The sequence below is a fragment of the Pygocentrus nattereri genome, chromosome 28 (assembly GCF_015220715.1).
Source record: "Pygocentrus nattereri isolate fPygNat1 chromosome 28, fPygNat1.pri, whole genome shotgun sequence".
Taxonomy (NCBI): domain Eukaryota; kingdom Metazoa; phylum Chordata; class Actinopteri; order Characiformes; family Serrasalmidae; genus Pygocentrus; species Pygocentrus nattereri.
Window position 1 is genome coordinate 21,455,794 of NC_051238.1, and position 13,474 is coordinate 21,469,267.

The 13,474-nt window shown below is 41.8% G+C and overlaps 1 protein-coding gene across 9 annotated transcripts in view; it reads right to left on the reverse strand.

The window, feature by feature from the left end:
- The window catches only part of cux2b (cut-like homeobox 2b), a 182,679-nt gene continuing 169,205 nt past the window's right edge, over nt 1-13,474 (reverse strand). For 7 of the 9 annotated variants that reach the window (XM_017702803.2, XM_037535851.1, XM_017702804.2 and 4 more), the window contains 6 exons: nt 9,243-10,066; nt 8,323-8,488; nt 7,902-8,189; nt 7,435-7,623; nt 6,519-6,795; nt 1-4,831 (listed from right to left, as the gene is read on the reverse strand). In XM_017702803.2, the coding sequence (XP_017558292.1) occupies nt 4,012-4,831; nt 6,519-6,795; nt 7,435-7,623; nt 7,902-8,189; nt 8,323-8,488; nt 9,243-10,066 (2,564 nt within the window). In that variant the 3' untranslated portion in view covers nt 1-4,011. The remainder of the gene's footprint in view (nt 4,832-6,518; nt 6,796-7,434; nt 7,624-7,901; nt 8,190-8,322; nt 8,489-9,242; nt 10,067-13,474) is intronic. The other 2 variants (XM_037535856.1, XM_017702805.2) reach the window with 1 other exon arrangement.

Consider the following 13,474-nt stretch of genomic DNA (forward strand, 5'->3'; position numbering starts at 1 on the left):
TTTTTTTTTTTTTTTTTTTTAAATACATCAGCACGCTAGTGTCGAGATCCCCTATTATTTCTCAGTACATGTGTAATATTCATATATCTATACACGTGTTTATAATTCCAATCCTCAGTACTAGTTAGACATGTGCAAGTGTTTACTACCGACTTCAACAATACATCAAGGCAAAGACTTGTGGAACACTAAAGTTAGAAGAATTTCCATACTCAAACTTTTCTCGACTCTTCACGATTTTTAAACGGTAAGTGCTGTAAGTAGTTCTCATACGAGGTATTGAAGACCTATACATATTGAGAAAAAGAAAGAGTAGAAAGAAAACGATAAACTCAGTAGGAAAGCAACACTTGTAATTGTGTCAAAATATAAATAAAATTAAAAAAAAACAGCATTTCAATAACCAGCAGCAGAACGCCCAAAATACTAGGCCTATTTCTACATTAAACAAACGCTAAGTGATAGATTAAACTAAAACAACTTGGTTCAGGTGCTTAGCTTTTTTCTTTTAGACGTTATGTGAGCACAAGTCTCTAAGACGTTAAAACGAAGAGTGTACCGCAAAAATGACCGGGCGAGGGTTTCTTCTTTTTCCACACGACATGCTAACAGTCTTCCAGTTTTGTCGTCTGCCAACGTTTGAGTGTGTGTGTCTCGTCTTGCTTGTACAATAATGCTTCTGTGCCTTTTTTTTTCTTTTTAAAACAGTGAAACAAAATCATTGGATCTCCTTTGAAGCAGAGAAGCTGTAATGAGTGTTGCTACAGGCTGAAACAGCAAACAAGGAACATCAAGTTCACTGAAGTGAACAGACTTCCAAAACCAAAGGTTTTTAAAAACCCTTCTAAAATGCTCATCGCATACGCATCATCAGTTACAAACAGCCAGATGTGCCCAGCATCGTTTTTAGTCCCCAGGAAAGGACATCGTAAGGACACTCGCTGCAGTCACATCAACAGCAATCATGACCGTAACCAAGTAAGCGCTCTCGTCGGTCGCCGTCATATTAAACCGTGTAACTCGTAATGTTTGTTTGTTTGATCTCACATCGTTTTATAAGCTCCAGCTGCCATTCACATTGTGTGAACATGGCCCATTACCTGGAATAAAGCCGTGTTACATACATTTCTGAATATTTCAAAGATACAAGGTTTTATGACAGCAACGATGTAGGAGGAGCCATTAACATCGGAGGGTTTAGCTGCTGCCTGTCTGTATGATGAAGTATTCACATACATGAGGACCAGGGAGAGGGGCCCTGAGAGGACAAGTGAGGAATGGACGAATAGAGCATGAATACCAGAGATGGCACGATTCCACTTTTCTTTTCCTTGACTATCAGATGTAATAATATAAATGCAATCTGATATTTCCTTAACAATTACAAAGCTATAAAATGAAAAATATTTACAGTACTGTGCAAAAGTTACAGATCCCCTTTCTTTACTTCATTTCCAGTCAAGTATGTTAAATAAATACTTTTTACAGATAAAAGAATAAACCTACTTGCTTGACAGAAAACTACAAAGGAACCTCAACAACTAAATATAATATCTTCTTCAGTATTACGTGTATCCACCCTTTGCCTTCACCCTAGAGCTTCGGTTTTATTTGATTTGGAGACTCGCTTTCAGTTTTTCAAAGAAAGTTTAGTCTTAGAAGTTGTGTGATTTTTCTGCTTCTCCCTGTCCGGGTAATGTCAGTTACAGTTACACTTTTAATAGTCTTTAGCCCTGAGGTGCGCAGTTTCAGTGCTGTAATGGAAATGCGGCTCTATTTTCTCAGTAACTGCTTCTTCACATTTAAACGTGCTTTCAGACCCATTGCGTTGTGTCGTCTTCGCACAGCGGAAGGATGGACAGAAACACCTTTGGATTGTTTTCCGATCTGAAGCAAGAGCGGAGTGGATCTCTTCATTTCTCAAAGGTGACAGGTCTGTTGGTCTACCAAGTCTTGGATATTTATTAAGAGTCCCATTTTCTGCATGTCTTCTAACAGCTTTTCAACCCCACTGCTAGAAACTCCTTGGATTTTCCTCTCTCTTATGTGAGTGGACTATCTTATATATAATCTCTTAACAAATATCTCCTTTAGTCGTTTTAGGCCCACATGAGAAAGAAATTTTAAGGCAGCTGAGGTGTTTGGGTAGTTGTTTGTCTGTTTGGGAACATGATGTCAGTGATTTTTGTGGGGAAAGACACAGCTGTAACTCATCGGTAAAAGAGTGGAAAAGAGGACAAATGAAATACAGCTAGATTTGATATACTTACCGCTGGAAGTGTTCATGCAGTTTTCTTTTAACTACATTTATCTTGATTTTTTCTGACACTGAAAAATAAATAACGTATTTAACTGGACTGGACTTTTGACTGGAAATTGAAAAACCAAAAGAGTGGTCTCTGACTTTTGCACAATACCATATATATATATATATATATATATATATCAAACACAAAGTACTAAAACAGTCCTCACTGCCACCCTTACTGTTATCATGTGGCTAATAATGTTGTGACTTTGCAGTTCTGTGATATTTAAGCCTAGATTTGTGACACAATCAGAGAAGTCTTTCTCAAATAAATTTTTCAAGTCCAGCATCATCCGAGCCAACATTTTCCGCTGATATTGGTCTCATATTGGAACCTAGTGGCACCTCTAGTGTATATGTGTACTGAAAATTCCTACACCTGGAAAAAAAAATAGAAAGGAAAAAGGGAAATAAATGGTTACTCTGAAACATGTTCATGCTAACAGTTCCCAGTTGACTGGCCTATCTCACCAGTTTCTCCCTAATGGTCTTTGAGGCGCGTTTCAAGCTTGTATTACATAATGACTGGATCCAAACCTTTTGGGACAAAGAGCTCTGAATCACAGGGATCAAATCCCTGGCTCCAAACCGTGACGCTGAGGTAAGCGGCCTTGCCTTGGCCCATGTCTGCGTGAGATCAGTGCATCAGAGGGAGAGTGAGGCAAAAGCAAAATAAATTACTGAAGACAAGTACGTTGCTCTACAAGTGGCAAATGGCTCACTCACTTTCAAGTGCACAAAAGTCCCTATTGTAAACCTCAAAGAATCTTTAAAGAAAAAAGGGAAAAAAACAAAAAAAGAAAAACCAAGAACAAGTTCACTGAAAAGTTTCTATCGTTCAACTTTTTTTTTTTTACAATTCCTTTTTTCTTACTTTTTGCTGAATTTTCCAACGTTTTCACTTTTTTTTAATCGCTCAAGTATATCACAGGTTACTAACTATAGAGGATAAGAGGGTAAGTTGAGTACCATGCTACATCTTGTTCGGAGAAGGCTATTGCAGACAATTTCTACAGCACGTACAACCACACATTATACGCTTGTGTAACAAATGTTCCAAAACATGTCACCAAGAAACTAAGTACATACGCATTGTTCACTATTTAGAGTCTTTTAAGGACTATCCCTCAGTCAGTATGAAGCTCTCATGTTATATGACTTTAACTGTCCCGTCTTACAGACAAAATCTGAAAAATTGCTATTCAAAAAGTAGCAAATTTGGTCAGTGTCTTTTTTTTTTCTTTAAATAAGTAGTGCTTTTTGATGGCTTAAGACAGAGGTCTCATTTGAAATAATCTCACCCAGTGGCAATCTACAGGACTTCAGTGTGCATTTCATGACACCATAGCTGCAAAGTCTTCATGTCAAAGAGTATTTCTCTCCTTCATTGTTTAAAACACAACAGCTAGTGCTGTAACATAGAATTCAAAGTAAGATCCTTTTTATCAAAATACCTAAAACACGTTTATAAATATTTTTTTTCTTTCTTAAAAGTCTTTGACGGGGAGATACTGGGTTTTTGTCTGCGAGAGTTGGAGAGTATCGCTCTTTTTTTTCATCTGTTTTTCTTGTGAGGCTACCCAGACAGGCAAATGTGGAGCCTAGCTCCAGACTTTAGAACAGGGAACCTCTTCAAGAGCCTTTTCCAGAGTAAGTTCTCTTACAGAGACTTCAGTGTCTGGGACAAGACTAGCAGCCTTGCCTTAAAACTCCCACTCAAGGGTCTCCTCGCGGTTGGCAGCTCGCTCCAGGCGGTGGATGATGTTGTTCAGGTTGGCCATCTTCTCATTGCGCCTCTGAGTGCTCTTGCTGTGTTTGGGGTTGTGCAGGGACTGGGGATTGTCCAGGCCATAACTGGGGCCAGACGGGGGCTCGTGGCTGGAGTTAGTGCTTGTTGGGGGTGGGTTAGGTGGAGATGGAGAGATGGGGGCTGAGGAGGATGGGACCGGAGAGACAGACATCATGAGACCGGGCGAGGACGCCGCAGACGGAGAGTTGAGGGACACCTCCAGGCTGCCGCGGCAGGGCTCTGATGAGGCCTTGAAGCTCACTGGATCTACCGGCGACTTATCCGGGTCTTCGCCTTCACGTGCAGCCAAGCTGCTTCTCTGGATGCCCTCTGAGGACAGAGGTCCTGAATGGATGCCCTGGACCTCACTGCTGCCCGCTTCATCCTCTCTGAGGCCCTGGGGACAGTGTGGGGGCAGAGCTGGGTCCCTGTAACCAGATGCCTGCTCCTCTCTCTCAGTCTTCAGCTGGGGGAACTGGACACCCATGGAGGAGCATTTAGCCTGCCTAATGTGGAACTCCTCATCGTCCTCCAACAAGCCTGCCTCCTGTTTGACGGCCAGTGGCCTGGGGCCATTGCTGGGAGGGTGGCCAAGGATGCTCGGGGTTTGTTTCCTTTCATCACCGTCGGAGACGGGACTGCGAACCACAGAAGGAGAATAGTTGTGAGGCTCTGCATCAATGTCATTGTCCTGAGGACCCTCCATGAGGACTTCCCGCCGCATCCGTGACCTGCTTACAAGTGGAAAATCAAGACAATGCACAGACTTAAGCATCTAAGAGTGTCACTGGAAATTATTGCTGATAAAATCAGAAAATAAGTTCTCTGGTCTAGTATACTTTTTGGTACTATTTATACTGTCCACAAGGTGGTGCTAGGTCTCCATCAAAGATTCTGAAGTCGCACAGCAGGCTCTCAACAGCACAGAGATTCCCAGTCCTAGTCCTGGGCACATTTTTGTGTTTTCCCTGATCTAGCACACCTGATTCAACTCATTAAGTAATTAACAAGGTCCCCTGTGCTAGTCCTAGTATGTAAGAGTAGAGAAAACAAACTGTGCTGAATGCCGGGTTCTCAGTACTGGGAATATAACGGAAATCACTTGGCTACATATAGCAGTGTTTACTAACTCAGCTCCTAAGCAGCACATAGAAGGCCTATGTGAGCTGGATTTTGGGCTGGATCCAGGGGTGTAGCTAAAGGTGAAAGTGTGTGATAAAAGCTTGTGCTCTTCAAATCAATGACTGGCCATTTCTAATATATATGAAGATGCCACACAAATGGTTTGAAAACATGAGCAGAATGTAAAAGTAAAATACTTATTTCTCCATTTCTTTTAATATTAATATCCTTATTTTATTATTTCAACAATTATTTCATTTAGTTTGCTGGTTTAGTTGTCAGGACTGGCAGCCAATGCTTGAACTGATGCAATTCTGCGTTTTACTCATGCCACTACCCTGATTCTTTCTTAGGCACTGCCACTCCTTATAAGCTTAGTGCTCAGTTTTACCGATTTCAGAATAGATTTTCTGTCAGATCCAATCTGGCAATAGGCTGCTGGAGCAAATTCATTAACCAGGGTGCAAACTATTGCAAAACTTCATTAACCAGAGTGCACACTACCCAGCTCAGCTCAAGTACTTACTACCAATACTCACTTTGGAAATGATACATTATTATGTTGTGTTATTATGTTATTATTCTGTTGTGTTTATCAGTATTATACTAAATGTATGTCACATATTTCTCAAACTGAAAATACACACACACACACACACACACACACACACACACACATATATATATATATATATATATATATGCATTTTCATATTTGTGAAATATATTTCAAATTTCATTCCAAAATATATTTTAAACACTAGTAAAAATATATTGTTGGCCATTTTGATGCATTTCAAATGTTTTTTTTTATAAATTTACATTTATTTCTTTTCCATATAGGTTCAATTGACCTATTTCTTTACCTTATTATTTCTTAGTCTTATTTCATTTAACATAATTTTAAGTTAAGTGATACTTTTTGAATCCCACAGACCGGGAAATTCCACCTCTGCATTTAACCCATATGTGAAGTGAAACACCACATACACACTAGTGAATACACACACACTAGGGGGCAGTGAGCAGACTTGCCCGGAGCGGTGGGCAGCCCTATCCACGGCGCCCGGGAAGCAATTGGGGGTTAGGTGTCTTGCTCAAGGACACCTCAGTCATGGACTGTCGGCACTGGGGATCAAACCGGCAAACACAGGGCCAGTTCCCTAAACTCCAGCCCACGATTCCCCCATATATAAACATGTTCAGTTTTGCAGCATTTTTAGATCCTCCTAAGTTTTCAGTGTAGTTGCCACAGGCACATGAGGTACAAGTTACACGAAACCAGAACTCATTTCTGACCTGTAGTTGTGGAACCAGTTGATGACTGTATTGGTTTTGAGGTTGAGCTGAGTGGCCAGCATCTCGATAGTGTGCTGGGAGGGATAGGGCTCTTGAAGATAAGCTCTCCTCAGAGCCTCCTTCTCTTCAGCAGCTAGAACAACTCTGGGCTTCTTGGCTTGGCTGAAAGGACACAGGTCCATGGGGGCCAGGCCTGGGCTGATGCAGTCAGACCGAGCACCAGGAGAGTCGCTGTCAGAGCTCGGACTCAACAGGCCATATCGGCGCTTCAGGTAAGCTACAAGAGATGCATATAACCACAGAGACATCATAAAGAAAAGTTCCACTTTTTCATTTTTTTATATTTCAACACATCTTTTAAAAGGACAGTGTGGTGAAAAAAAAATCTAATTTAAAATCTAATTCACACAACCACATGTAGGGAGTTGGTAAAAGCATATTTGCTCATTCAGTTTTGCACTAGAGCTACATTACTTGTTAACCCCATTAGCTTCTCAGCTCTAGAGCAAAAACAAGAGTGTCTTTGGCCGATCAACTGCATTTGGGGCAAAGTGCAAAACGTAGATTTGACTTTTTGCTGAACTGTGGCCTTAAAGGTACAGCCAGAAGCAGAAATACCACAAGGGTTCAACTCTGTTGTCTTGGGTCAAACTGACATAAAAATACCTTAAATCAAACCCAAAGGTAATAATGTGTATCTTTTCTTAGCTGTAAAGGTCTAAGTACTTGTGCCTAAGGGTACACAGACTGTAATTTATAGGGCACTGTCCCAGAGACAAGAACTGTACCTTTAAAAGTATGACTGCTTTTTTTCTATTCTAAAACAGGAGGTTGTACGTCGGCAATATATTTACAGTAATCAACAGTAAACATTGACCCATATTATACACATGCAAGCCATTTTCCTTTTGTTCACCTTTTTTCTCCATTTTTTTCATGTCCCTCAGCTTGTCCACATTGTGTGGGTCATTCAGCCAAAGCTGCATGCGGACAAACGGCTCTCGGCCCTTCAGACTCAGTTTGTGCCATGGTTTGGGCCTGGACAGCAGGTCTGAAACTGAGCCCTGAGTCAGACCTAGAATACTCTCACCAAACAGACGCTGGCCTGAAATCACACATACGTAATTGGGCATTAAAATGTGTTCTGCAAAGAAACTCAATAAAAAGTCATTTGACCAGGGACAAACACATTTTTTGCATAGAATTGCATTTGCAGTCGAAAAGATTTTTCACATAAACCTTCAAAAAAAAAAAAAATCTAAACTCCCCCACATAGATCTAAGGTTCATATTGAACATTGACTTGAAATAGCTCAATAACTGAGACACAGAAATGGTCTACATTCTGTACGTATCTCAAACCATGCAAAACTGCTGAGCTCACCCAGGTTGTTGTCAGTGAGCACCTCCTTGACTCTCTTGGTGATGGCATACGTGTCCAGCTCTGGGGACATGGCCACCAGTTCTTGGATGCCCAGTGGGGTGTGGGGCTGCTGCGTGGGTACCATGCCTGGGGTGGTCTTTCCTCCATGTGGTTCCACTTGCTGGGGGTGCTGGTTCTCCTTGCTGCTCTCTAGGGCTAAGCTGACCGGCTCCAGGGGCAGGCTTGGGTGGCTCTCCTCTGGGCTGGGGGGAGGGGATGGAGACGAGCGAGTCGTCACTGGGCTTTTATCTAAGGACAGATAATTATAGAGATTATAGAGGTTTTCAATTAATTTCATGCAATCATCATACAATGCAGCTCCATTAAAGCAAGTACCCATAAGATTATTGTCATTTAAATATCTCTGTCTAAGTGAACTCACCCTGGTTGTGGCTGTGGTTGGGCTGCTGATTCAGGCCCTGGCCTAGCTGGTCCAGAAGCCACAGCTGCATACGGATAAAAGGCTCTCTGCCCTTCTGGGTGAGCTTGCTCCAGGGCTTGGGTCTGGACAGCATATCGCTGACACTACCCTGAGAAAGGCCCAGCACCTGGAGAAACAAATCAGATACAGTCAGTTAGTCAGTCATACAAACAGGTTTCACAAACTAGATCCATGTATCCAAAAACAAAAAGAACACCCCCTGTCAAATGACAGGTTTTGAGGATTTACTGAGTGAAAATAAGTTGACATAAAAAAAAGACTTCAACAGATCAGAAAAAAGTGCTTTAACCATTGTAATTTATACTAATATGCATATTGTAACATAATATATATTAATGTATCATGGACTCTAATTATTACATTAAATAAACTAAAAAAAAGGACTCATTAGTGGCAATCATTTGTAGTGTAGCCTCTGGTCCACCACTAGGTGGCAGCAAAGCACAACTTGCAATCCAAAATGAAGCAAAAATGCAGAAAACAAACTCTGCAACGTGTTATTACAAAGTTTGCAGTGACTGATTTGTGTGTAACTGTCTATATTAAACGAACACTTTACTGAATATTGTGCTGATATAACAATGTACTATACAGTTTTTTGGGACTGGACTAACTATACTAGAGTTTATCAACAGAATTATCAGGACTTCTATAACTGTTCTTAACACCTGTGTACTATCACTCAGATCCTTTGAATATCTAAGTAACTGCTAGAGTTAAGATTTCTGGACTGTGGATGAAAAGCAAAAAAAGAACAAGTGCACCAGCGGTCTCGGATGATGGAGGGCAGGTGAAAAAAGGTGAAAAACACTAGAAACAATACTGAACACTGCAAGCACTGTATCCATACAGTGATCTACCTTCTCTCCAAAGATCCTTTGACAGATGCCATTCTTAGCCAACTTCTCCTTCACCTGCCGAGTCAGCTCAATAGTGTCCACTTCACGATACATGTACATCTCATATTGCTCTGGGGTCAGAGGTGGCACAGTGGGCTTGAGTGTGCGGGGGATGTAGGAGGGGTAGTAGCCCATCCTCGCTCCTCCGCAGGGAGGCTCCCCGCTTACAGACACCTCTGGCTCCACCTTTACCTCCACGGGACGTCCCAGCAGGGGCTCATCCTCAACAGCCTCCTCAGGCCCAGGCGTGCAGTCACCGTTCTCAGCCCGTGGCCAGGCCCGCGGCACAGAGGAGGAGTGTCCAGTGGAGGAGGAAGAGGACAGCGAGGGTGAGACGGAGTTGAAAGGGTGAGACACAGCACCTGTGCCCGTCATCACTGACCCCCGCTCAGTTGACCAGTGCTGGTCAAAATAGGTCCCAGCCTCTCCTATCTCGGACTTGACCTTGCGGATAATGTTCTGGACAAAGGCGGCAGGGGATAGCACGCTTAGAGGGGTCTGGGGGCTGCCGACAGGGTTGGCTGCACACACAGCCACAGGACCACCCTCCTCCTGTTTGATGAAGGCGGGCATGGGGACGGGCAGACTCTTGGATGGATCCTGCAGGCCCAGGCGGTCTCCAATGGGCGTCCGGCCACAGGCCTCCATCTCCAGCAGAGCCTGCTGCTGTGCCTGCATCTCCCGCCGCGCCTGCTCCAGGATGCTCTTAATGGTTTCATCAGAGTTACTGCCTCCACCACTGCTGCTGCGGCCAGATGAGCCACCCAGAGAGGACTTACCATCACCTACACAAAACAGGCACATAGATAAAAATATTCTGATCGATATGAAAATTTTGTATTGATTTTCAGAAAGCACAAATCCTGATAACAGATCATTCTGATAACTTATCAGTTTTTATAGCTATAAATTACAATTCCAAACACTGATTAAAACCAAAACAGATTGCTGTTTTGTTTAGTTATATAGCCAGTAGCGCTAAAACCGAAAGAAGCACTAATCTGTCCTGGAATCATTTTCAACACTTCTTCTCTGTACTGTGATTGATTGTTGACTTATACCATAACAGTTGTTAAGAGTCCTTTTTCTTTCATCATATTTATCATTATTGACATATGAAGTACGAGATATCAATATTATAAGCATAATTGCAGGCATACAACAACAATAAACATGGTTGTTAAAGGGTTCTTTAAAGAACCATTTGAATACATAAATGGTTCTTTGAAGCTGAATGGTTGAATGTTATCTTCCACATGATGAAAAGCCAGCTGTATATCTTTTTTTAAGAACCCTTCTAAAAAGTGTTTATACAGCACCAAATGGAGTTAAGGAATCAATAAACCCTTTTTTAGTACTATAAAGAGCCCTTTTTCGCAAAGAGTGCAATTTACAGCTTTATGTTTGAATTACAGTATGTGGCTTAGGCATCTCACCAACCACTTGTCAAACCAAATCGTAAAAGCTGCAATTTTAATTACAGCCTACATTTTCAACAACATCGTCTGAGCCAGTTTTAAGAGGAGAAACTTAACCTAATAAAAGTGTGTGAAGTGCCTGTAGATGAGTCAGAATAAATTGAAGCAATGAAACACCTTTTTACATGACAGCTCAACCACAAGTCCTCGTTTTCTTGGCCCGAAAGTTTCTATTTTTGTAGAACATAATCACAATTTGAATCGCAGTCATGATATTTGTCAGACAAATTGAAATAAGATACTTTCCTTAAATCGTTCAGCCCTACCAAAACATTTGATGGATTTAGAGACCTCTCTGGTGGAAATGTGCAATTGCAGCCTTATTATGTAAAGTCTGATGATTTTGAGTGCTTTGAGAGAATATTCAAAGAGAACTCAGCCAAAACTTGATGAAGGACCTGTATTCTGAGGATGTAAGTGAATTATGTAATATCATCATATCTTCATCAGTATTGTGTTAACTTTGCATCTGTGAACGAAACACTGAGCCGAACCTTGTTTTTGAGTCTGTGTGTGTGACGATATCAAGACAATGACCACTCAAATAATTATTTCAGATTTTACAGGGTTCATTTTTACCGCCTGACTCAGTAATGCCACATCTTTCAGTTTTACCAAAAATCTAACATAGTGCAGCTTCAATATCAGCTAAATACTGCTTTGGGGCAGTTGTGAGCTTGAGGTTAGGGATCTGGCCCTGTGACCGGAAAGTTGTCGGTTCGATCCCCAGGGCCGACAGTCCATGACTGAGGTGTCCTTGAGCAAGACACCTAACCTCCAACTGCTCCCCAGGCGCCGTGGATAGGGCTGCCCACTGCTCCGGGCAAGTGTGCTCACTGCCCCTAGTGTGTGTGTTCACTAGTGTGTATGTGGTGTTTCATTTCACAGATGGGTTAAATGCAGAGGTGGAATTTCCCCGGTTGTGGGATCAAAAAAGTATCACTTAAACTTAACTTACTACAGTGTTTGTCAATTCTCCTGCAGAAGCAGCCCTGCCCAGCACATTTTACTGTTTTCCTCTAACACTTCCACATTAACACATTAACGAAGCGCTTGTTAATGATCTGATTAGATTAATCACGTGTGTTTGAAGGAAGCCAACTACACATGCAGGACAGGGGTAGTCTAGGATGCTGATATATTAATCATTGGTACTATGCAGGTGATATACAGTATGATACTATGACACTATGATATACAGTACCAGTCAAATGTCTGAACACACCTTAAAAGGGAACTTCTTTATTTTTTTCTACATTTTAAAATTATATTGACAACAAAACTATGAAATGTGCCCACAGTTATCATTCTCTCAAGCGGCTTCAAGATCACTGGGCAACATTTTGAACAGGCTTAAAGAACACGTGCTGAACTGTCGGCGTCTGAAAACTACTTTTAGACGGCAATTTTATGTACAGGATCCATTCAGTCAGGTCAGTTGACTTTTGACTTGTACTATAAGACTATAAGACTATAAATGCATTTTTACTGCATTTATTTTTATCTATTATTATGTATTATAATTCACAGCATAGACAGTCGTTGTGTTTAAACATATGTATGTCTGTTTGGCGTTTCCAAAAAATGTTTATGAATAATCAGCGGAATACAGATTAATAATGTTATGTAACTTTTTAAGATTAAGTGACCTTTATTAGTCCCACAACGGGGAAATTTCCCCTCTGCATTTAACCCATCTGTGAAGTGAAACGCCACATACACTCTAGTGAGCACACACACACTAGGGGGCAGTGAGCACACTTGCCCGGAGTGGTGGGCTGCCTAATACGCAGCGCCCGGGGAGCAGTTGGTGGTTAGGCGTCTTGCTCAAGGACACCTCAGTCATGTGCTGTCAGCTCTGGGGATCGAACCGGCGACCTTCCGGTCACGAGGCTGGTTCCCTAACCTCCAGTCCCATGACTGCCCCAACTCTGGCCGATTCCAAAACTTTTCCAAAATGTACTTAAAATCAGAGGTAATAGAATCTTGCTTTCTGTCACGCCTCAGGCAGACTCTCCTAGTGTTGCGGACTACATTTCCCACGACTGCGTGGGGGAACGTGATAAGGGACTTATAAGTCCATCATGGACTCCAATACCCAGGAGTCAACAGGGGATCACGTGACTGGTGACGATCGGTCTCGAACCTATCCGCGCTCTCAGTCACCCTTACTGACTGGTTTCACCTGTGTGGTTTTGTCATATGACTGCTATAGTTTAGTATAAAAGCTTGGGCTTTAGTTAGGTCAAGTGCAAAGTGTTGTTTCCCTTGCGAACGTACCGAGCGGTTTTCTGATTGCCTATCTCTGTTTTGTTCCGACCCTGATCTTGTTTTTTGACTCCGATTTTTCCTTACCCTTTTGTTCTGATTGCTGGATTTTGGATTTGTGCTATTGACCCTTTTTGGCCTTGTCTTTTGGATTGCTCTTTTGTTTTGTTTGCCTGGTGAGATGATCACATTTGTGATCATCTATTTTCTTTCGGTTTTGACCCACGCATGTACTCGGATTATGACTTTGCCTCGTGTTAATAAAGGCGCTCTTCTCACTTTTATCCGCATTCGTCTGGACCTTGCTGACTGCTTACACTTTCAGCAGTAAAATGTAATGTAATATCCATGGAATAGTTACAGCATTTCTGTGGATCCACAATTTGAGAATACTAAATTCTTTAGCAAAAAAAACCAAAACAACAAAAAAAAGCAGACAAACATTAT